The following is a 23,725-nucleotide window of genomic DNA, read 5'->3' on the forward strand; positions in this document are numbered from 1 at the left end:
TGCAACTAGAGAAAGCCCACGCACAGCAATGAAGACCCAACGCAGCCAAAATAAATAAATAATTTTTTTAAAAAAATTAGGGAACCTAGATAAAGTTAAATATTTACCACATTTTGTTTGGGCATACATTCATTTCATATTCCCATTAATATATAATTGCTACATTATTAATATTCTCATGAACAAAAGAGTGAAATATTTACTATAATGAAATACGTCTATAAATTTAGTCATTTGCCATTCTTGTATCTTCTGAAGTACTATGCTTAGAAATATTGTATCCTCGGTAGTGGATTTGTACGTGCAGGGGGAACTTGGCTGGATATAATCACTTGACAAATGCCATATGACTTTATGTTTGGGGACTATCAAATCCCTCAAATTAGAAATGTTCATAGCTGTCCTTTGGATAAATCCAGCTGCTTGTTTTGGGTCCAGAACATTAAAAAAAGGAAAAATGTAGCTGCCAACAGAACACCACCAAACCACTATAATAGTCTGCTAGAAAAGGGTTTAACAGGCCTTTATATTACCACACAATGGGACCACAATCTGAGTTGGAATGCTGAATTGTTGCAACTCCAAGACATCTGGATTTTTTTAACCTCACATTGGATATAATCTAAGGAATATTTTTATATCTGGTTCACGTATAATTTGCAAATTTTGATGACTGAAATTGGAAATGTATTAGTAACTTCCTACTGGCTTTATAAGTTGCTATTGGGCTGTCACCATTACCCAGATTTTTTTTTTTTTTTGCGGTACACGGGCCTCTCACTGTTGTGGCCTCTCGCATTGCAGAGCACAGGCTCCGGATGCGCAGGCTCAGCAGTCATGGCTCATGGACCCAGCCGCTCTGCAGCACACGGGATCCTCCCGGACCGGGGCACAAACCTGCGTCCCCTGCATCGGCAGGCAGACTCTCAACCACTGCGCCACCAGTGAAGCCCTACCCAGATTTTTTTAAACGTAAATTTACTCACTAGACTGGAAGCTCCTTAGGAGCAAGGGCAACTTTCTATTATTCATCTTTGTGCCACATGCCTAGAACCTAGTGGATATTCAATAAATGTCCATTGAGCTGAACTGACCTTGGCTGAGGAAAAGTGTGTCAGATGCACAAAAATGACTAGACTGTAGGTTGGCTTGACACAAAATGTGTCAACCTTGACACCCTAACTAAAAATGAACTGAAGACACATTGCCTGTGAGAAAAACAGGCTCTCCCTGTATTCCTACTCTCAGGAATATGGGAAAACTAAGTTGCCTTTAGCATAGTGCATAAAGAGGCTGATAGTTCAACCTCTTTGAATTGGCTTCCTTGCATGACCTAATGTTTAGAAACAGACTGGGCTCCAACCTATGGAGTGACACCCCGGATTAACTCTATAACCTGAGGCCTCAGACCCGGGGGAGCAGGAAATATACATATTTAGTCCATATTACCAAGGCAACAAAGTCAATGTACCTGAACATAGTAGGAAAACAAGCACAGATGATGTTGAATATTTTAAAAGTGTTCCCCACACCCACCATAACAGTGGTTAGAAACATGGATAAATTATTTCTGAAACCACACAATTAAAACTTCTCTAATATATGTGTGTGCTTTGTTTTTCATTGCTAACACTCCATAGGCAATCTTGGTCAATTAAAATTATCTTAGTACCAAAAATAAAGGTTCAACGTTTGGTTCTGACATAAATGACTTATTTTCTTTTTAAGCATATAAGGAGCTATAGACCTCGAATAGGCTGCCTCTCCCTCAAATGGGGAAACATCTGATTTGAAACTAGTAAATCAGCATAAAATGAGACTATCTGTTGAAGAAACCTACCCTGAAAGATCATTTATAATTGTGCTACTGATGAGATTATTTACACTTTTATCCACCAGGAATAAATAATAAAATATAAAAATATAGTAAGTTGTAGAAATATAACTGTCATAACAAAGAAAAATATTCTACATAGAACTTAAAAAGGATATAGGAAGAAAAGTATCAGGGCACCTCTACAGGCTAGGAAAGAAAGATTTTGGCAGACATAAGCATTCTAATTAATGATGAAGCAGGAAAAATTCTCCAAGCCTTACCCCGGCCCAGAAGAAATACTCCCCCAATTATCAACCTTCCTTTACTCTTATCCATCTTCACCAAGAAACTTCCTGTTTACTAATTGTTTACCCTAAGCAGACTTATCACTATAAATTAATACATTTACATTCTAACGTGGGAATCTCCAAGTCTTATAGGTTTTGTTACTGGAAAATAGTTTCTCAATCTGAGTCAGACCCTGGATCTATACCCTTCACCCATGTTATATCTTGGGAGGCCCAGCTGCAACAGCCAGCCAAATGGTGTCTCTCTTTTTACTATCCACCCTCACCTTTCTCACCAACTTCTAACCATAACACAGGTCACAACAACCTTGTAAATGTCTGTATTCATCTGAAAAATAAAATCACATGTCATATATTTGTAAACAACCAAATGAAGATGGCTGAAACACAGTATTGGGTTGGCCAAAAAGTTTGTTCGGGTTTTTCTGTAACAACAAACTTTTTTCCAAACAAACTTTTTGGCCAACCCAATATAACAGCAATGTTATTAGGAAAAAAGACCTGTTATCACTGTATAAATTCATAACTGCTGTTTAATTCTCAAAACAGCTTACTGTTCTTACTGAAGTAGGTCCATGGTCTTCATATGCCACTTATGATAGGAGATACACATTCTTTGGGGAATACAGTGGGGACTCAAATCTGCAAGTTCTGGGCATCTGTGTAGTATGATTCAAGAGAAGGCATTAAATAAATTGAACTGGAATCTGATCAAGCCGATCTGTTTACAGGCTATACAGGGAGTATAAAAACAAGTTAAATTACTTTACAGTGATACAATCAACAAAATCCAGAATGTGGGAAGAAACACTATATGACAAAACAACTAGATTTCTTACATAATTAATTTAAAGGGAAAACGGAGGGGGAACTTAGAGATTAAAACAGACAAATAACAACCAAATGCAATATATGGACCTAGTCGGATACCAATTTCAAGCAAACCAATGGTTAAAAAAATAAAGAGAGAAACAATTGGGTCCATCTGTCACATAAATGAACACAGTTCAGATATCTGACCTTACTAAGAAATAGCTGGGACTTCCCTGGTGGTCCAGTGGTTAAGAATCTGCCTTCCAACGCAGAACATGGGTTTGATACCTGGTCGGGAACTAAGATCCCACATGCCGCGGAGCAACTAAGCCCACATGCCGCAACTACTGAGCATGCAAGCCACAACTAGAGAGAAGCCCACGTGCCACAACGAAGATCCCATGTGCCACAACTAAGACCCAACGCAGCCAAAAATAAAAAATGAATATATATATTTTAAAATATAGCTAAATTTTTAGGTGTGATAATGATATTATGGGTTTTTAAAAAAAATACATATTTCAAAGACATATTAAAGAAACTGTGGATGAAATGATATACCTGAGATTTGCTTCAAAATAATCAGAGAGTGGGGTGGGAAGGAGTGAGATAGAGATGAAATAATATTGGCCACGAAGTGAAGCTGGGTGATGGATACAGAAAAGGTCCATTATACTATTCTACCCATACTTTTCTATACGCTCAGAATTTTCCATAATGAAAAGTTTAAAAACAGCAACAGCAAACAAACAAAAAACACACACAAAAGAGAAGGGGCACTTCTAGGTGCCCTGGGGTAATGGGATAAAAATCCCAGTCTAGCTTCCAGCCCCATTAAGTAGTCAGATTCTCTGGGGGGGTCAGCCATATACTAGCAAGTTCACTTACCAAGTCTTGCCCTTCATCTTACATCATTAGCCTGAGAAAGGACATTAAGTTGTCTGAGTTTGGTTACTTACCAGATACCTTTTAATGTCCAAGTTCGTAACCCAAATTCAACTTGAGTTTAAGAAAAATTAAAATAATTTTTAAGCTAACAGAATTTTAGCATCTGTTGAATTTATTCAGCATAACCACAGAGATACTATCTTCATGTTGTCACACATAGACACAAACACAGATACAACACAATATCCATTTTTAGCCCAAGTGCATTCCTTCTGAGGCTCATTTATATGTCTTCATATGCCACAGCCCATCATTTAAATAATGGATATTTTCAATGCCAATTCCTTTGTTGACTTTCTCACTGCAGAAGGCATAAAGCACATAAACATATTGTTAAGTATTTTTATAGGCTTACTCATGGTAAATATAATTCAGGGTGCATTGCTATTTTGAAATTATTGAGCCACATGTAGGGAATTTATTTATATTACACTAACATTATCATCTACATTAAACTACATTACTCTGCTGCAGTTCATGTCTTAAAGCGATTCTAGTGATCTAACTAGTGGGTCCACAGAAACAGAGTAATGATGTCACCAAACCAGGAGAACATCAAAGTGTTATAATTAACCCTGAAACAAAATTAATAGGAATATTTTGGTCATGAGTTCCAACGTTTTTAAGTATATTGACTATATTTTGGTAATATATCTTTAATATTTCCTTAATATTTTATACCACCATGTTAAAATATAAGATAAATACTGTGTGGTACTAAATTATGTCACTGTTTTTAAAAACTAGCAGCAAAATATCTTTCCCCACACCTAATCTAAATCATACTAAATAAAAAAAATTCCTAAAATACCACACACATACATATAATACAGCTGTGTTGGCACACAGGTTATTTTCAGAATGCTAAAGGAAGAATGCAATCCCAGTGACAAAATAGGTTTCAATGGCTTCCTAAGTGTTAGGAAAAATCAGAAATTAGGCTTCTGTGCTTAAATATTTATAAGATGTGGTATGAATGAGAGCAAATTTCACCTGTAATTCTGATTCTTCCTGCATAGGTTACCTATATCTTAAAAGCTAAGGAGACCTAACAGGAGACTTACATATCTTCTGCAGACATCTTCATGACTCCAACACACAGAGCATGCTGTTTTCCTTCTGCCATGATTGCCTGAAAACACACAGCTAAGAAAACTATTTATCTATCAAAATGCCTTGGAGAGGGGGTGTCACATTACTACTTAAGCCACTGTGAACCCAACTTGCATCTTTGCCTAGTCCATTAACTCCTTGAGGGCAGGGACCCAGCAAAATTTATGGGCAGACTGCAAATACTCAATACATGCTAAATGAATGAATCTGATAATCATTCTCTGTTTTTAAGTCAAATGTTAATACCATAACCCGATGCCAACAAAAGAAGGAGGAGAAGAAAAAGAAGTCATGCAAAAAAGGAGACAAAATTTCTTGCATATAAATATTAAAAATGAAATAAATATCAATTGTTCTAGTGCTTTAATCACTAAATAGTGGTTTTATATAAAGGACACATTAAAACAATAATTGTATCCCCAATCAATCTTTAAGAGCCCAATGTAAGTTGCAATCTATCCAGAACAACCAGAATGTTCTTGGTTATCATTTGAAGTGTCTAGAATGTTAAACACTGCAGTACATATTTTAAAAAGTAAAGGTTCAAGGGTACACAGCCTCTCTCTGTACTAGGTTTTGCAACTTTCCAAAAGTCTATAATTATTTCAAAATAAAAATTATTTTAAAAGTAAAGGCTAAGTACTAGGAAAATTTTCCATTTAGGGGAAACCCCAGAACTATCAACTTTAAAAACAGAAAAATCATAAACATAAAAGGGTAACCTGTCCTCACAGAATACTTTTCTCCCTTGGTTTTCAAGTCATTCATTCAATTCAAATATTTGATCACCTATTATGTGACCAGTATCTATATCAACACAAGCTGTTCCTAAGATATAAATATATTGATACAACTTATACTACCCCTTAGATATAACTGCCACAAGAGAGAACACCCTCCTTTTGACCACAGGACACACTCTTAAACCCACTCCAATGGCCTTTCCGCTCCAGTGATTTCCCCATTCCCACCAAGTATAGTTCCTTTTCTCAACCTGAGGCAAATGGCCACTTTATCTATGACAAAGGAGAAGATGTCCTCCTGTCCAGACTAGGTGACAAAAAACTAATCTGGAATATAGCTGAAACAGCACTGTAGAAATGGAAATAATGCAGAATTATTCAGCTCCATCATGAGTTGAATAGATTCTTAAGGACCATCTGGGACTTTACCATTTCTCTTTGAGAAAACATGTTCTGGGCCCAAACAACCAACTTAAAAATGTACTTTAGGGGATTTCCCTGGTGGCGCAGTGGTTGAGAGTCCGCCTGCCGATGCAGGGGACACGGGTTCGTGCCCCGGTCCGGGAAGATCCCACATGCCGCAGAGCGGCTGGGCCCGTGAGCCATGGCCGCTGAGCCTGTGCATCCGGAGCCTGTGCTCTGCAACGGGAGAGGCCACAGCAGTGAGAGGCCCGTGTACCGCAAAAAAAAAAAAAAAAAAAAATGAACTTTAGAATCAAAGTTCATTGGAACTTTAAAATAAAACCACTGGGATTGCCAATGGTTCCCACTACTCACTTCTAACATTCCACCTGGTGCTTAAGTTCTTTTCCCTTTTGAGTGCTTTTATTCCAGGGTATCTGGGGTAATTCAAACATAAAAGTAGCAAGATGATGTCCAAATAAGTGATCCAATCATATCATATACAACCTCTCTATTAATAATTAAGAGTTTTATACTGTGTCCTGAGTCTGATAACACTGGTCCCTAACTGAGCTGAAATGCAGCTGGGACTCTTTTGTTACTTGTTCTCATTTAATCTCTAAGATGGGACATAATTTAGTCTCAAGAAATAATGTTGCTTCCCACAACTTCAAATGTAGCCAGAAAGGCATGAGATAACAGTAAGAGTAACCTCCAAAAAAGTACATCTAATGTTCTCTGGGATGACAGATCTTTCAGCAATAACAAGAATACAATGAACACATTTTTCAACAGTTAGAGCCTGGGAAGGATACAACAATCGTATCTACTGCAGCAGGGTAAAGTTTAGCTCCAGGAGAAGTTAAGCCTGGACACATGATATTTGCTCCACTGAGTACAAATTTGATGGCTCCTTTATCAACCTGCTGGTGTGGCAGGATAAAAGGATCTAGAAGAAAAGAAATGAATTACATAAATTAGTAAGACTAATGACTCAACAGAAAAAGGCAAAGGACATGAACAAATATTTCCCCAAATTACAGTACTCTGTGACACATGCAAAATAAAACTGAAACACCCTCCTTCACTTATCAAATTGGTATATATTTTTAAGAAAAGTATTTCCCAGTGCTAGCAAGACTGTAGGAAAACTGGCATTCCCATATACTGCTAGAAGACTTATAAATGGGTACAAGCTTTCTTTAGGACTACTTGGCAACATGTATCAACAGCCTCAAAAAGGTTCAAACTCTGACTCAGTAATTCTACTTCTAGGACTTTATCCTAAGAAAAAAATGAGAGATGTACAATATATTTAGATAGAAAGATATTCATTATAGCACTAATATTTATATTAGAAATAAACTGGAATCAACCTAAATCTCCAGCAATAAAGTAAGAGATAAATGAATTAAAGTATGTCTATAATACCTATATAATAGGACCATGTTTTTGGAGAATACCCCGGGAAATATTCAAAATATATGATAAGTGAAAAAAGCAGAATAAAAGCTGCCAGAAATGGGGCTTCCCTGGTGGCGTAGTGGTTGAAGAGTCCGCCTGCCGATGCAGAGGACACAGGTTCGTGCCCCGGTCCGGGAGGATCCCACGTGCCGCGGAGCAGCTAGGCCCGTGAGCCATGGCCGCTGAGCCCGTGCATCTGGAGCCTGTGCTGCACAATGGGAGAGGCCACAACAGTGAGAGGCCCATGTACCGCAAAAAAAAAAAAAAAAAAAAACTGCCAGGAAGACCAGTGGTTACTAGGGGTTGGAAGAGAGGGGGAGGTGGGAAGGATGAATAGGTAGAGCACAGGGAATTTTTAGGGCAGTGAAACTATTCTGTAAGATACTGTTAACAGTGGATACATGACATATGCAATTGACAAAAACCACAGAATGTACAACACAAAGAATGAACCCTAATGTAGACTATGGACTTTCATTAATTATAATAATATATCAATATTGGTTCATCGATTGTAACAAATGAAGCACGGCAATGCAGGATATTAATAAGAAAAGAAGGGTGGGAAGGAATTATATGGGAATTCTCTGTACTTTGTTCATTTTTTCTGTAAATCTAAAACTGCTCTAAGAAAAAGTCTATTAATTAAAAAACAAAAACTACATAACAGAGAGCCCAATTTAAAAAGGAAAAAAATATGCATTTACACATAACACACAGACACACACAATACAGGAAATAATGGGATGGAAGTACACTGATATACTAACCATGGTTACCTCTAGGTCATGGGAATACAAGTGATTTTACTTCCGTATTTTACAAATCTCTAGAATGAACACATACTCCTTTTGGAATCTTAAAAAATTTATTTGGGTGTGTGTATGTGTGTCTATTAATAATTCATAACCTAACAACTAAAGGATCCCTGAAGGATTTAAAACAATATCTATGGGAAAAACTTTTTAGGCCTCTCAGGGCTCTCTAGGAGTAATAACAATAATTGGTAAAATGTATTCACTTTAATGTCTTACCACTAGCCCTCCCACTAGTCAGAGAACAAATAAGTCTTTTTCCTACCAAGCCTAGAAATTAATTTAAACACAGCTCCAAATTAAACATCTTACTGAAAAAAAGGAAGCTGAATGAATGAATGTGTTTACTACTCAGAAGCTATTATTTGTTTTCTAGATCTCCATACTCATTAATATCTGCCCTTTAATAATAATGATAATGATGATCCTGATCATGGGGACGATGACAAGTAGTAGTAGTGTATGGACATTTACTGAACAATTACTACATCATAATAATGGCTATTATATATTGAGCACTTACTATGTTCCAGGCATTGTGTTAGGTGCATTACACGTGTGTTACTATCTTATTTAATCCTCACAACCTTGGGAGATGTAACATACAATTGCGTCCACTTTTAAAGATAAGGAAACAAAGCTTAAGTGACTTGACAAAAGTGACATGCACTGGGAATTGAGCCCAGACCTGCCTAACTCCAAGTTCACACTTTTAACCACCATATCATCCTGCTTCTTGCACAAGAATAACTTTAAGATGTTCTAAAAGGTTGGTTCCCAGCAAAATATTATTAAATAGGAACATCTTTTTCTTCCAACTTATTGTGAAAATGCTTAATTTAACATATAGAAAAACTGGAAGAATAGTTCAATGAGCACCTGGACACCATCCATTTAGTTTCAACAATCGTTCATTAGCACTTTGCTATATTTGCTTTATCTCTTTCTATTTATACACACATTTTTTTCCTCTACCATTTGACATTTCAGACACAATGCTTCATCATAAATAAGCACTCATGCCAGACACATACTGGCTTGAAAAGCAGAAATTTTACTTTGCAGTTGAAAAACTCTTGTACACTGGGATAGCATCTTCCTTTGGGTTTTCTTTTGTAATGTAATCAATCTAACAACATGCAAATGTGGGTACATAATAAACATTATTTTGTTTCTTAACACCTGACCTTGGCACTCAACTAATAGTAACTGGGACTCCATGCTTTCCCTTATACAGAATTACCTCTATGAGGCAAATCTGGATACAAATGTAAAAGAAAATGCTCACAGCACTTATTACAGTTTGTGAATATATATTTGTGTAATTATCTAATTGTTGTCTATTCTCCCAACTAAACTGTTAGCTTCCTAGGGACAGAGACCATATCTATCTTTGCTTCCTATCACATTCTCAGTACCTAGCTCAGTGCCTGGCACAGAGTAAGTTTAAAAAATACTTTTTGAATTAAGTAATGAATGAATGAATGCTCTTTCTTGGGCTTTCTGGAATGCATAATGAGAGAATTTGCATTTTTCAGATTTACCACAAGATGGGGAGGGGGGAAATCTTTTTAGTTTTATATTCCATATAACCTAGTACTAATAAGTTAACTACCAGAAGTCACTTTCAACTCCTTTTGTGTCTTTCCATATGCCCCAATACATATTTTCTAACAAGACTTACATTTGTGAAGTAATCTTAGGGTTGGATAAAAAGGCCCTTCTCTTTGTCTAAAAAATAGTAACTCTCCATTTACTGTAAGGATCTCTATATGTTCATGGCTGTAAGACAAATGTCACAAAGTACCAAGTTAGATATTTTCTTTCAAAAATGAATATGCCAAACATCCTTTAAATAATGTATAATATGAAGCATGCATATACAGAGATACAGTAAGCTTTTTTAAAAAAATTTCAATAAAGATCCAGGGCAAAAAAAACACAAAACATTTTTTTAAAATTCATACCAGTCCAGTAGAGAAAAAGGAAAAATATGATCTGCTACAATTTTATTTCACATTTTATTATTTTAATTTCCTTTTTAGATAATTAATAAAACAAATCTCTAAAGCACAAACTGAAATAAATCCAACTCTGAATAAAAACATTTAATTAACTCTTTAATAAAACAATCAGTACACAAAGCCACATTTTCACAAACATAGAAAAACACTTGAAAATACAAATATTGATAAGTTTTAGAGTTACTCATTTAGAGTAGATAGTTAATGTGAAGATAATTACATTTATTATGAGTGCAATCTAATCATACAATATTCAGCTTCTCTGAACTTTACATAGAAAAAAATAAAGACTTACCATCGCACTATTTTGACAGGATCTTTCTTAGGCATGATTTGATTAAGCCATGGTTCAATACCTGGAAATTGTTCTAACAATTGGTTCTTAATACCCTTTATAACTGAGGTTTTCAACTGGATGCAGTTGGACACATTTTCTTTTTCATCAAATCTGCCAAATAATTTTTGCAAGGAAAAAAAAAGGCATTTCCAAGAAGACATATCAGAATAGCTAAAGGTATTGTTTTAATTAGTCATCTATTTCCAAGCAAATATTTAGACGTCTAAATTAATTATGAAATCAATTGTTTTTTAAAATACCATTTCCCTTTTATTGTGTCCAGCACAAAACCAAAGTCTTAATACAATATTAAAATAAACTGTCATAAAGTCACAATTAGCTGGGCGGGGGGGCGAGGGGGTAAGGATATGAGGCATATTTCACATTATAATCTGTAATTAGCTACACAAATGCCTCTCCTGGAAAATCTTACTCAACTCTACCCAGGAAGAAACAGATTCCCACCTATAACAAAACCTGTGTAAAAAAACAAAAGCAAAACAAAACAAAATGAAAATACCCTCAAGCGTTGAGATACAAAAGACCAACCCAAATATAACAGTGAAAATCGGCCCCTCCTAGGCTATGTAATCTGCTGAGATTCTTTTTTAAGTGATGATGACGACAGTATTTAACATCCCTATTTATTTCTGCTCAAAATGTCATGCACAAAACCCACCTTCCTTTGCCCATGATCCCCCTTTGCTTTTTGCGGCTACCAAATCTGGAAGGCAAACCCACTAGGTAGGTTCCAAAGAATTTTTGTCTTCCTCACACTGAATAGCCTATGGGGCAGTCACGCTATTTTCAAGACAAGGTTCATCTGGCAGCTAGGCAATAGGTATCACAGTCCGCTAGCTTCCTGTCACCCAGACTCCTTCACTCCCATGACCCAGGAAGTCAAGCCTTCCCTTATTCAGTTCATAACTAGTAACCACAAGGCAGTGAGTGCAGGGCTCTCCTCTCTGCTAAAGAGGATATGTCCCTAAATCACAGTGCATGGATGTGATTGGTAGAACCCTAGGAACGGAGATAGAACTAGGAAAGGGGGCAAAAGAGAAAGAGAGGTAAGGAGAAAGAAAATGAGGGTGGGAGGACCCAAACCCAACTGAGGATTGGGGACGAAAGCTTAAAGAAGTGTTGCTGGTTGCGAGTTGAGAGAATAGTACTATAGAAAACCTTAGGGAGTAAGGATGGCAGGGGCGGGGGAGAGAGAAAGAGAATCTTTGCTCTCGCCTTCTTCCCCCCCCCACCCCCCACCACCTTTGTGAGCAGCCGACGGAAGCCACAGAATGTCCTTACTTCTTGAACATGATCCAAGGTGAAGGGGGCGACGATAGGGAAGGGCCCGGAATGGGGAAAAAAAATGAATTAGCAAGAGTCCGGCAGATCCCCTTACACGAGGAAGGCCGGCACTAACAGTCGGAGCTGTTGTCGTTACCCGGAAAGGGAAACAGCCAGCCGCACTTTACGGTTGTCAGAAAATATGACTACTTCCGGTTCTCAAAACCGTCGGCTTTTTTTTTTTTTTTTTTTGCAGTACGCGGGCCTCTCACCGTTGTGGCCTCTCCCATTGCGGAGCAGCGGCCAGGGCTCACGGGCCTAGCCGCTCCGCGGCATGTGGGATCTTTCCGGACCAGCTCACGAACCCGTGTGCCCTGCATCGGCAGGCGGACTCTCAACCACTGCGCCACCAGGGAAGCCCCGTCGGCTCTTTTGCCGGCCCTTTTTGGTTTACCGATCCCTATCCAGAGCGGGTAGCTGAAAAGGCGGGACTTCAGAAGGAAGAAGTGATAGAGCAATCATTCTAAGAGCAGAGAAAGAAGATGGAGGGGGCGGGGCAATCAAGCAAGGCATTATTTAAGGCTGTTGCGTCACTACGGGTTCCTCAAAGGGTCAAAATTCTTCCGTGTTTCATTGCTACCTACAGTTATTTTTTAGTGGGAATGGTTTTTGTTCCCTGAGAAAACCGAATGGATTGGTGCTTACAGACCAGCTTGAAGCCAAGCAAGCCTCTTGACATCATGTTGATGTACTCGTGGGCTTGCCAAATTTAGCAAATAAAAATATAGGACGCCCTGTACAGGACATTTGGATTTCAGAAAAACAATGAATACTTTTTTTAGTATAACTATACCTCATCCAATATTTGGGACATACTTATACTAAAAAAAAAAAAGTACGTGCTATCTGAATTGAATTGGGCGTCCTGTATTTTAATCTGGCAACCATATTCACTGGCCACAGTGAGGTGCCCCCAAAGAATTATTCACTAGGTTGCTGTCCCCTGCCTCACCCCCATGGCTATAAGTTGAGCTATAAATATAAAGAGGTACCTTCCCTGAATGATAGAATGGCCTGTAGCCGATCGATACTAGACTAATCCGATTGAAGAGATAACAGCTAAAGAAACACGTTTTACTTATGTGATTTTTAAAAAGAGCAAATCAAGGGTTTTGATCAGCAAAGAAAGCATAGAAAAATGCAAAACCTAAACAGGCACTACCCAGGCGGTGGGATGGGTGTGCACTGATCTGTAAAACAAATACACCAGTCTCTCCACGGAGCAAATACTCTATATTGGGGAGATGGGCCTTGGCAATGACAGCAAATGGTATTATGTGTTTGAACTGTACTGCTAACTCACCTTGCCTTGACTCTATGGTAGCAACAATCTTCTGATTATAATTTAGCTTCCCATGAAGATCTGCCCGGAAAGGACTTGCTATTTTCAAATCATATCCGCGTGAACAATTGTCTTTGTAAATTAATAAATTGGCATTATGGTTTATACATCAATCTCTTGAGAACGTCCTTAGCGTGAATCCGCATTCCCAGCATCAATCAACTCTGTGACATTTAAATATCGTTTATGAACATACAAAACTGAAGCCCAGACCCCAAGCTGTGGTTAGTGCTACACTGTTAGGCTTCTTACAAAACAGGAGAACTTTCCTCTACTGGCAACTCACATCGCCCTGGAAGCCTGCTATGTAACAGTAAATATATTATAACAACTATAAACAGTTATAATTAAGCGGTTGGAGGTAGGAGAAAATAAATATTTTGTATTCAATCTAAACATAACACCTTAGTAATAACAATGCATTCCACTAGTAAATAAAATTTAACTTGATGAACTCCAAAATTAATAATACCTGGATGGACTTCCTAATTTCTTGAACCTACTAATTTTAGACTTATTAAAAAGTATTATGCTGAGTATTTGCAGTGCTAGAAATAATAGCTAACTTTTAATTCTATAAAAATTATACATAAGGACTTCCCTGTTGGTCCAGTGGTTAAGACTCCACGCTTCCACTGCAGGGAGTGCCAGCTCGATCCCCGGTAGGGGAAATAAGACCACGCATGCCGCGTGGGGCGGCCAAAAATAATAATAATAAGGTTTTAAAAAATAAAAATAGGGCTTCCCTGGTGGCGCAGTGGTTGAGAGTCCGCCTGCCGATGCAGGGGACACGGGTCCGTGCCCCGGTCCGGGAAGATCCCACATGTCACAGAGCAGCTGGGCCCGTGAGCCATGGCCGCTGAGCCTGCGCGTCCGGAGCCTGTGCTCCGCAATAGGAGAGGCCACAACAGTGAGAGGCCCGCGTACCGCAAAAAAAAAAAAAAAAAAAAATTATACATACTCTAAATTATGACAAATCCCACATGCATGGAATAGATATATAGCTACATGTGCATACACATTTTAATCCACTTTCATACACTCTGATAATCACAGAAACTGAATCTGAATTATGACAAATGCCAAGTTAGGTCATTAGTATTAATGAGGGAGATATTTAGTTCTGTATGTGTACATGAATACCTTTATTCATAACCCATCTACACAGATACATAAGCAGGGCCCACTTTTCACTGTAATGTGTTTCTGGTTTTGTGTTGTAAACGGGATCATTTTTCCAAGGTCATAATTGGGGGTTTACTCCTGACAGAACTCATCATCAAATAAATCACTGCTACAACAAACAATATGTCATAAAAGAAGAAATACCTCAAAATAAACCTCTTCCAAAATTGAAATGATGAACTTCATTTATTCATGCAATAGTTATAAAGGACCTTTATGTTTTAGACATATATGCTGTCTATACTAGAATTCATGCATAGATGTTCTGTGCAATTTATTTTACAAGGGACATCAATGTACATGCAGCACAGGACACAGAAAACCCAAGTCTAGCATACAGTTTACTAAAATAAGTAACCTAGCTATAATAAGCATTAAACGTTTAATGATTGTATTTGCTGTCTTAGAATTTTGAAACAATTTTATAGGATCATCTTGACATAAGACTATAAAATGCTGCCCAAGGAAGTTTACAGTAAGGCCTCCTTTTCTTCTTCATAAGCTTCCTTGAGCAATAAGCATGGCACCAAAACCCTCCAGAGTGTCCAGTAAAAAATGGTTTCTTTAGGAGGTGGGCCATAGCTTTGAACACTGGAGGAGGTGCTTTCACTGCAAGAAAGAATTGGGCCACTGCCAGACCCCTACTGGGTCTCTCATCTCTCAGAATCTACAGCCTGTGAAGTCTTCCATTAAGGTCACTTTTCCCACAAACCGCCCCGCAGCCTTATACTTCAGAGCCACCTGCAGCCTGACTTTATATCCCCAACAAGGTCAAGACATACCTAAGAATCACACCACTACCCCCACCACCAATCACTGTGCAGAGCACAGGTGAGAAAATGCATCGGCCATGGCCTGGATCCTTCCATACAGAGCAATATAAGGAACACCAACCAAACAGCATCATCCACCTCTAGTCCCAAATACAGCTAAATTTGGAGAAAGCTGAGAGACCCCTATTTATCAAAAGACTGTCAGAAGTAACCATCTTGACAAATTTATGATAAGCCAAACTCACTGTGCCTCACTCATATCCCTATTTTCTTTTGTCATCGCCCAATATGTAAGCACCAAGTTCAATCTATTATTATGTGACCTTGGGCAAGTCACTTAAACCCGTGTGCATGTCTTCTCATCTGAAAAGTAAAGGCTCTACTTTATGAGGTTGTTATGAGGATTAAATGAGAGAATACAGGCAAAGCATTGTTAAATTATTAGTATTGTTATTATTAAATTACTATTGCAGTCGTTATTCCTCTCTTCTAACCTCATTCCCATATTCCTCTGTGCTTCTTCTCCTGCCACCTGACCTCTCATTTCTACCTTAATTTCCAGGTGCTTCTGCTATGCCTCCCTGGAACACAATTCCATGATTAACAAACTCCTACCCATTCTCCAACTTATCCCTGAATGTCCAGTGATATTCCTGGCTTTCCCATGAGATTGGAGCTTCTCTTACAGCACTTTCAAGTGAAAGTGATTTACACCAAGACGCTGCATGTACTAGGGAGTCAGGAGGTGATGAGATGACCTCTTCCAGCCACACTACAACTTCTAGACAATTCCTCCTCACCCTCAGGTAAAAAAAAAAAAAAAACCTGATTCTTCTTCCTCCAAGTTTCATACTATCTGGTTACACCTTGACTTCCTCTTTGCTGTCCTCTACTCATTCATTGAAGATCCTGGTTCACAGCCTTTCCTCTCCACCCTAGAGTCGTTAAACACTGCAAAAGAAAAATCACAGTTAAATAACAGGTACCACCCTGAATTCGTAGTCCAGCCTCAAATGGACCTTCAATATTCCTGGGGAAATCCTTTCATGTTTTCGGGTCACTCTCTCATTCTCCCCAGTGATTCTTTCAAAGCTTGCCCATTTTCCTCAAAACTCCAACACCTCAACAGCCCCTTCAATCTACCAAATAACTCACCTCTTAAAGATAATATAGAAGTCTCCATATGGGAAACCAACTTCCTACTACCTACTACTACCAAACTAGGAATATATTCAGAGCCATCCTTCTACTGTTAAAATGAGAGAGAGCCCTCTTCCAAGCTAGGTCTAATTCCTCCATCTGTCTTCCAGATCCCTTTCATGTACAGGTCCTCAGTAACCTTACTCAAGCTGTCATTACCTCTGTCCTATACCTTCAACCTCTCCCTCTCTACTGGCTCCTTCCTCTCAGCTCTTTCAACGGAAATACGTGAATACACCCACATCGTTTAACATTCAAACAACACGGAAGTATAATGACCATAATCATAGCTAGCATCTACTGACTACTTATGCTATGTCAGGCACTGTTGTGAGTGCTTTCATGTATTAACTTATTTAATTCTCAGAGTGACTTTATGAAGTAGATACTATTATTATTTCCATTTTATAGATGAGAAAACTGAGGAAAAAAGAGGTAAAGTAGCTTGCCCAAGATTACCAAGCTATGAAGTACCAGAATCTGGAATATATATATATATATATATATATATATATATATATATATATATATATATATAGTCACTTTGCTATACACCAGAAACTAACACAACATTCTAAATCAACTATACTTCAATTAAAACATTTTTTAAAAAACACACACAGGGCTTCCCTGGTGGCGCAGTGGTTAAGAATCTGCCTACCAATGCAGGGGACACAGGTTCAAGCCCTGGTCCGGGAAGATCCCACATGCCCCGGAGCAACTAAGCCTGTGCGCCACAACTACTGAGCCCGCGTGCCATGACTAGAAGCCACCGCAGTGAGAAGCCCGCACACCGTGCAGCAACAAAGACCCAATGCAACCAAAAATAAATAAATTAAACACACACACACACACACACACACACACACACAGAGCCATGCTAACCAGCTTCATTTTAAATTCATGATCACTAATCTCAAGTGGGCCCTTAATGCTGCCTGGTGATTATAGTATATATTCTTTGACTAGTGCTGTCCAATAGAACTCTCTGCAATGATGGAAATATTCTATAATCTGTGCTCACCAAAACGGTAGCCATTAGCACATGTGGCTACTTATGTTTACATTTAAATAATTAAATTAGATGGACCTTGAAAAACCAGTTCCTTAGCCATATTAACCACATTTCAAGTACTCAGTAGTCACATGTGGCTAGTGGCTAAGTATTGGACAGCTCAGCATAAGCTATGCAGTCTCCCCTAGATGACTATTTCTCTCCTTCAACCCCCAACACCTTTCACAGACTCCCACCACCCCATCTACCCACTTCTACCAGCATCTCAAACACATGTCTAAAACTGTACTTCTAGACTCTCTCCATTCTGTCCCCTCATACACTCATCTGTCCCCAAACCTATTTTACCCACAGTCGTCAGTTATTGACAACTCCATCCTTTCATGTGCTCAGACCTGAAATCTTAGGAATTTCCTTCACTCCTCTCTTCCTCTCACACTCCACCCCCAAGTCATTGGTAAGTCCTATTGATTCTTCAAAATACATAAAAAAGTCAACCACTTCTCATGACCTTCACAGCTACCATCCTAGTTCAAGCCATCATTATCTACTGCCTGGATTGTTTCAATAGCCCCCAAACTGGTCTTTTACCTCTGCCTCGCACCACAATCTATTTTCAACACAAGCCAGATTTTCCTATTAAAAGTGAAATTCAAAGTAAAGTCTTTTCTCTGCTCAAACCTCTCCAACAGCTCTCCATCTCAACTAGAGTAAAACCGATATTTGTACAATAGCTTACAAGGTCTTTAATTGTCTAGGTTCCTGTTACCGCTTCAATTTCATTTTCTTCTACTCTTCCTTCCCTTTTCTTACTCTTCTCCAGTCACACTGACTGCCTTGCTATTTTCCAACACCCCACATCTTAGGGTCTTTGCACTGGTTGGTCCTTCTACCTGGAAAGCTCTACCCCAGATCTCCACATGACCAATTCCCTCACCTCCTTCAGACCTTTGCTCAAATGTTACCTTCTCAATAAGGTATTGCCGTAATCTCTCCTTTTAACAATTCCATCTAGGGACTTCCCTGGGGTCCAGTGGGTAAGACTCCACGCTCCCAATGCAGGGGGCCTGGGTTTGATCCTTGGTCTGGGAACTAGATCCCTGCATGCATGTAAAGATCCTGTATGACGGGCTTCCCTGGTGGCACAGTGGTTGAGAATCTGCCTGCCAATGCAGGGGATATGGGTTCGAGCCCTGGTCTGGGAAGATGCCACATGCCACGGAGCAACTGGGCTCATGAGCCACAACTACTGAGCCTGCGCGTCTGGAGCCTGTGCTCTGCAACAAGAGAGGCCGCGATAGTGAGAGGCCCGTGCGCCGCGATGAAGAGTGGCCCCCGCTTGCCACGACTAGAGAAAGCCCTCGCAGAGAAACGAAGACCCAACACAGCCAAAAATAAATAAATAAATAAAATTATAAGATCCCGCATGCCACAACGAAAAGCCAGCGTGCTGCAACTAAGTCACGGTGCAGCCAAAATAAATAAATAAATACGTATTTTAAAATGCCATCTACCACCCCCCCATCCCTTTACTCAGTTCGGTTAATAATGACCTCCGCCTTGCCAAAACCAAAAATCATACTTAGTTCTCATTTTACTCAAGCTCTCAGTAGTATTTGAGTTGACCATGATCTCCTTCTTGAAACACTTTGGTACCTTGACTTCCTTAACACCACCCTCTCCTGATTCTCCTTAGCCAGTTTCATAGCTTTCCATACCATCTATATACCATGGACTTCCAATTTGAAATCTACAGCCTGAATATCTCCACTACACTTCAAACTATCCAAAGTTGACATCTCCACTTGAATAATAGACACTGCAAATGAAACGTGTCCAAAATAGAATCCTTGATTTCAAGTTCTTCCCCAACATGCAATCTTCTTCATGTCAATAAATGGGAGTCCCATCCACCTATTTTCTTGGATCAAAAATCCCTGAAGCCCTCTCTTTCTCTTACATCCTTCATTTAGTCCATCATCAAATACTATCACCTTTACTTTCAAAATATATCCAAAATCTGATCGCTTCTCACATACCTCTAACACTATGACTCTAGTCAAATTTACTATCATCTGTCACCTTGACTACCAAACTCGTCTCTTACTTATTTTGCTTCTTGCTTTCACTCTTATGCCTGCTGCCTTACAGTCTATTTTTTACACAGCAGGTAGGATGAACCTTTTAAAACATAAGTCAGATCATGTAACTCCCTTGCACAAAACCCCCAGTGGCTTCCCATCTCAGTTATAATAAGATCCAAGGTCCTCATCCTGCTCTGAAGGCTCTACACAATCTGGCCCCCATCCACCCCTCCACCTCATCTACTACTCCTCTCCCTTTCTCTGCTCCAGCCACATTGGCTTTCCTGCTATTCCACAAGCATGCCAAGCATGGTCCCTTGCTTCTCAGAGTCTTATTTTTTTTCATTGGTTCTTGGATGAATAGAATTAAATTAATAATAATCTTTGATTCATGGCACATTCTCTTTATTAATACAAGTATGGTTCATTTTTAGTTAGTTTTTTAAATAATGTAATAAGTATCCATGAACCTAATAACTAAATCTAACCATATGGCCCTAATCTCATTCCTCTGCCTCCCCCCACCCCCTGGCAAAGAATCATTATCCTGAATCCTGTGTTCATCATTTTGTGGTGCTCCATTTAATACAATTTTATGTCATACATATATATGCACACACACACATATATAGATATGTGTGCCTACATACATATATGGATATATATATATCTTTCTTAAAAGTATAATTTTTATTATAATGCATTTTAACTTTATACTGCTGTATGCTGTATGTACTCTTTGGGAACCTAATTTTTCCCCTTCCATATTTACTTTTCTAAGATTCACCCATGTAAATTTGCATGTTGCTGTGGTTCATTCATCTTGATTGTTGTATAATATTTCATTGTATGAATAACACTTCAAGGCCTTGGCACTTTTGCCCTCTGCCTAGAATGTGCTTCTCTTAGATATCCACATGACTCCCTCCTTCACTTCACTCACGCCATTATTCAAATGCCACCTCATCCTAACACTATCTAAAATAGTGCCCCATTTTACACTCTCTCTTTTACTCTTCTTTACTTTTCCCCATAGCACTTATCACTACTGCGCTGAATATTCTCACTTTGCCTCTCCGGATCCTCTCTCCCCCTTTCCACCTTGCTCTGTGCCCTGCAGCAGATCTTTATGATCTGCAATAATAGGCTTCCTTGCCTTCTGGTTTCCCCTTAGGTTTTGCCTGTGAGAGATACCCTCAAGAGACAGGAGGGTGGGAGAGACTGGAGTTGTAGCATTTATTCCCCAGCTCCCTCCCTGTTGTGATTTTCCAGCAGCTGTGACACTCCTGTCCGGTGACTCTCTCCTATTGTCATACTTCTCTCCAGGTTGACTCAGGGCCAAGCTATGGTAATGTCTTCTCATCCCCCTCCCACCTGTGGCTGCTGAATCATTTCTTGTCCTTTCACTTACCATTGTTTACAACTTTGTAAATCCTTCATTAAATGCTTATCAATCCTTCTGTTTGAATGCACCTCTCATTTCTGCCAGTACCCTGAGTGACAGGACTGCCTGACGTTAAAATTATTTATTTTTTTGCTGTTGATTGTCTGTTTCCCCTAGTAGATAGTAAGCTTCAAGAAGGTAGGGGCTTCCCTGGTGGCACAGTGGTTAAGAATCCGCCTGCCAATGCAGGGGACACGGGTTCGATCCCTGGTCTGGGAAGATCCCACATGCCACGGTGTAGCAGGGTAACTGAGGACATGGCTAAAGACGTGACCCAAGAATCGGCTCACCTAACAAGCTGGGTGCGTGAGAATGTTTCAGGACTGCAAGCAGTACTGATTGTTCTGGGCACTGATCTATGCATGTCCTTGGTATAATCGGGAACATAAGAAAATAAGGAGGTGCATTGTTTAGATGTTCAAGAACGACACAGCCTGTGCTAAAAAGAACCTTTTTCTATTAGATAAAGCTTAAATAAATACGCCATAGTGGACTGAGGGCTTTGCTGTTTTGCCTGAGCGAGCAGCAGCCCTCTACCACTGTGCTTTAACGCATACATCTTGTGTGTTGGACTCATTTTCGTCTCTGACTGAACAACTGCAACACCACGGAGCAGCCTGTGGGACACAACTATTGAGCCTGCATGCCACAACTACTGGAGCCCGCGTGCCACAACTACTGAAGCCTGCACGCCTAGAGCCCGCACTGCAACATGAGAAGCCACCGCAATGAGAAGCCTGAACACCACAATGAAGAGTAGCTCCCACTAGCTGCAACTAGAGAAAAGCCCATGCATGGCAACAAAGACCCAATGCAGCCAAAAAATAAAATAAATTAAAATAAAATAAATTTTAAAAAAAGAAGGTAGGGACTTTGGGACTTCCTTGGTGGCACAGTGGTTAAGAATCTCCTTGCCAGTGCAGGGGACATGGGTTCGAGCCATGGTCTGGGAAGATCCCACATGCTGCGGAGCAATTAAGCCTGTGCGCCATAACTACTGAGCCTGTGCTCTAGAGCCTGCGAGCCACAAGTACTGAAGCCCGTGTGCCTAGAGCCCGTGCTCCACAACAAGAGAAGCCACCACAATGAGAAGCTCACACACCACAACAAAGAGTAGCCCCCACTCGGCACACCTAGAGAAAGCCCACGCGCAGCAATGAAGACCCAATGCAGCCAAAAATAAATAATAAATAAATAAATAATTTTATTTTAAAAAAATAAAATAAAAGAAGAAGGTAAGGACTTTGTCTGACTCCCTGCTATATCCCCAAGGCCTAGAATAGGCTGAACTCATAATAAGCCTGCAATAAATATTTAAGTGAATTATCAATACATATAATACTGCATTTTAAATGCTTACACACAAAAAATTGCTTGCACATACCTCTTTCAAAACAAATGCCATTATTTCTTTAAGCTACATACCTAACAGAATTGCAGAGTTGAGGGTTAAGTGGATATTTAATTTAGTAGATAGCACCAAATTTTTCTCCATTCTCCGATAGAAGGAATCAGGGCTCCATGGAGAAATGGCTGACTCTAGGACTGGAGCATGGAAAATATAAGATGAGTCGGGACCACCATAAATTTTTTTTAATTATAAAAAACTGAACAAACATAAAAACAAAAACCCCTGCAATTATAGAGGTATGTCAAAGGGATATAGGAGCCAACTGAAAGAGCTTCCAATGGCCAAATTTGAAACAATTTGAGCAACAAAATTATCATTGGATTATAATTCAAAGTATAAAATAAATATTAACAAATCCATACTGATATTAATAAATGATTGAATAAATAAATTAAAGGAGAGTACACAAATCTCTTGTACAGGAGAATTCCAAATAATTTATGTAGATACTCTCTCAAGCCAGTGGAGCATAACTGCCCACTCCTTAAGTGTAGGATGTGCATAATGACTTCCTTATAAACAGTGGAGTTTGGAAAGAGAGAAAAAGAATAGTGTTGCAGTAGAGAAACAAGCCAAACACTGCCTCAGCCAGGCAATCAAGGTTCACCTCATCAATGATAAATCATGTTGATAGCATGTACCCTTGGTATGATGTATAACTATGGAAAATGCATCAGACAAACTCAAATTTGGATAAAAAAAGGATATTCTACAAAATATCTGACTGGACTCCTTAGAACTGTCAAGGTAGTCAAAAACAAGGAAGGTCTAAGAAATAGTCACAGCCAAGAGGAGCCTAAAGAGATATGACTAAAGATGATGTGGTCTCCTGGATGGGATCTTGGAGGAGAAAAAAAGGCATTTAGGTAAAAACTAAGGAAATCTGAAGAAAATATGGACATTAGTTATTAATAGTGTATCAATATTGGTTCATTAGTTGTGATAAATGTACCATAGTAATACTAACAATAGGAAAAACTGGGTACAGGGTATATAGGAACTCTCTGTAATATTCTTATATATTTTTGGTAAATGTAAAACTATCCTAAAAGAGTTTGTTAAATGTTTTAAAAATACCCTATAAGGATGGCTATAATTAAAAAGACAAATAATATTGTGTGTTGGCAAGGATGTGGAGACACTG

General features: G+C 39.0%; 1 protein-coding gene across 2 annotated transcripts; it reads right to left on the minus strand.

Annotated features, from left to right (window-relative positions):
* Positions 1-3,962: 3,962 nt before the first annotated feature.
* MCTS1 (MCTS1 re-initiation and release factor) lies at positions 3,963-12,222 on the minus strand. 2 transcript variants are annotated; one of them, XM_060086967.1, is made up of 6 exons: positions 12,086-12,222; positions 10,742-10,894; positions 10,107-10,204; positions 6,959-7,092; positions 4,950-5,017; positions 3,963-4,186 (listed from the first exon to the last, which is right to left on the minus strand). In XM_060086967.1, exons 1-6 carry the CDS (start codon positions 12,094-12,096, stop codon positions 4,105-4,107), a joined length of 546 nt encoding a protein of 181 aa, XP_059942950.1. In that variant the 5' UTR covers positions 12,097-12,222; the 3' UTR covers positions 3,963-4,104. The 2 variants fall into 2 exon arrangements, with proteins under 2 accessions (XP_059942950.1, XP_059942949.1); XM_060086966.1 differs by lacking the exon at positions 12,086-12,222 and adding an exon at positions 11,463-11,684.
* Positions 12,223-23,725: the final 11,503 nt, after the last annotated feature.

Source organism: Mesoplodon densirostris, chromosome X (genome assembly GCF_025265405.1).
Source record: "Mesoplodon densirostris isolate mMesDen1 chromosome X, mMesDen1 primary haplotype, whole genome shotgun sequence".
Classification (NCBI taxonomy): Eukaryota; Metazoa; Chordata; class Mammalia; order Artiodactyla; family Ziphiidae; genus Mesoplodon; species Mesoplodon densirostris.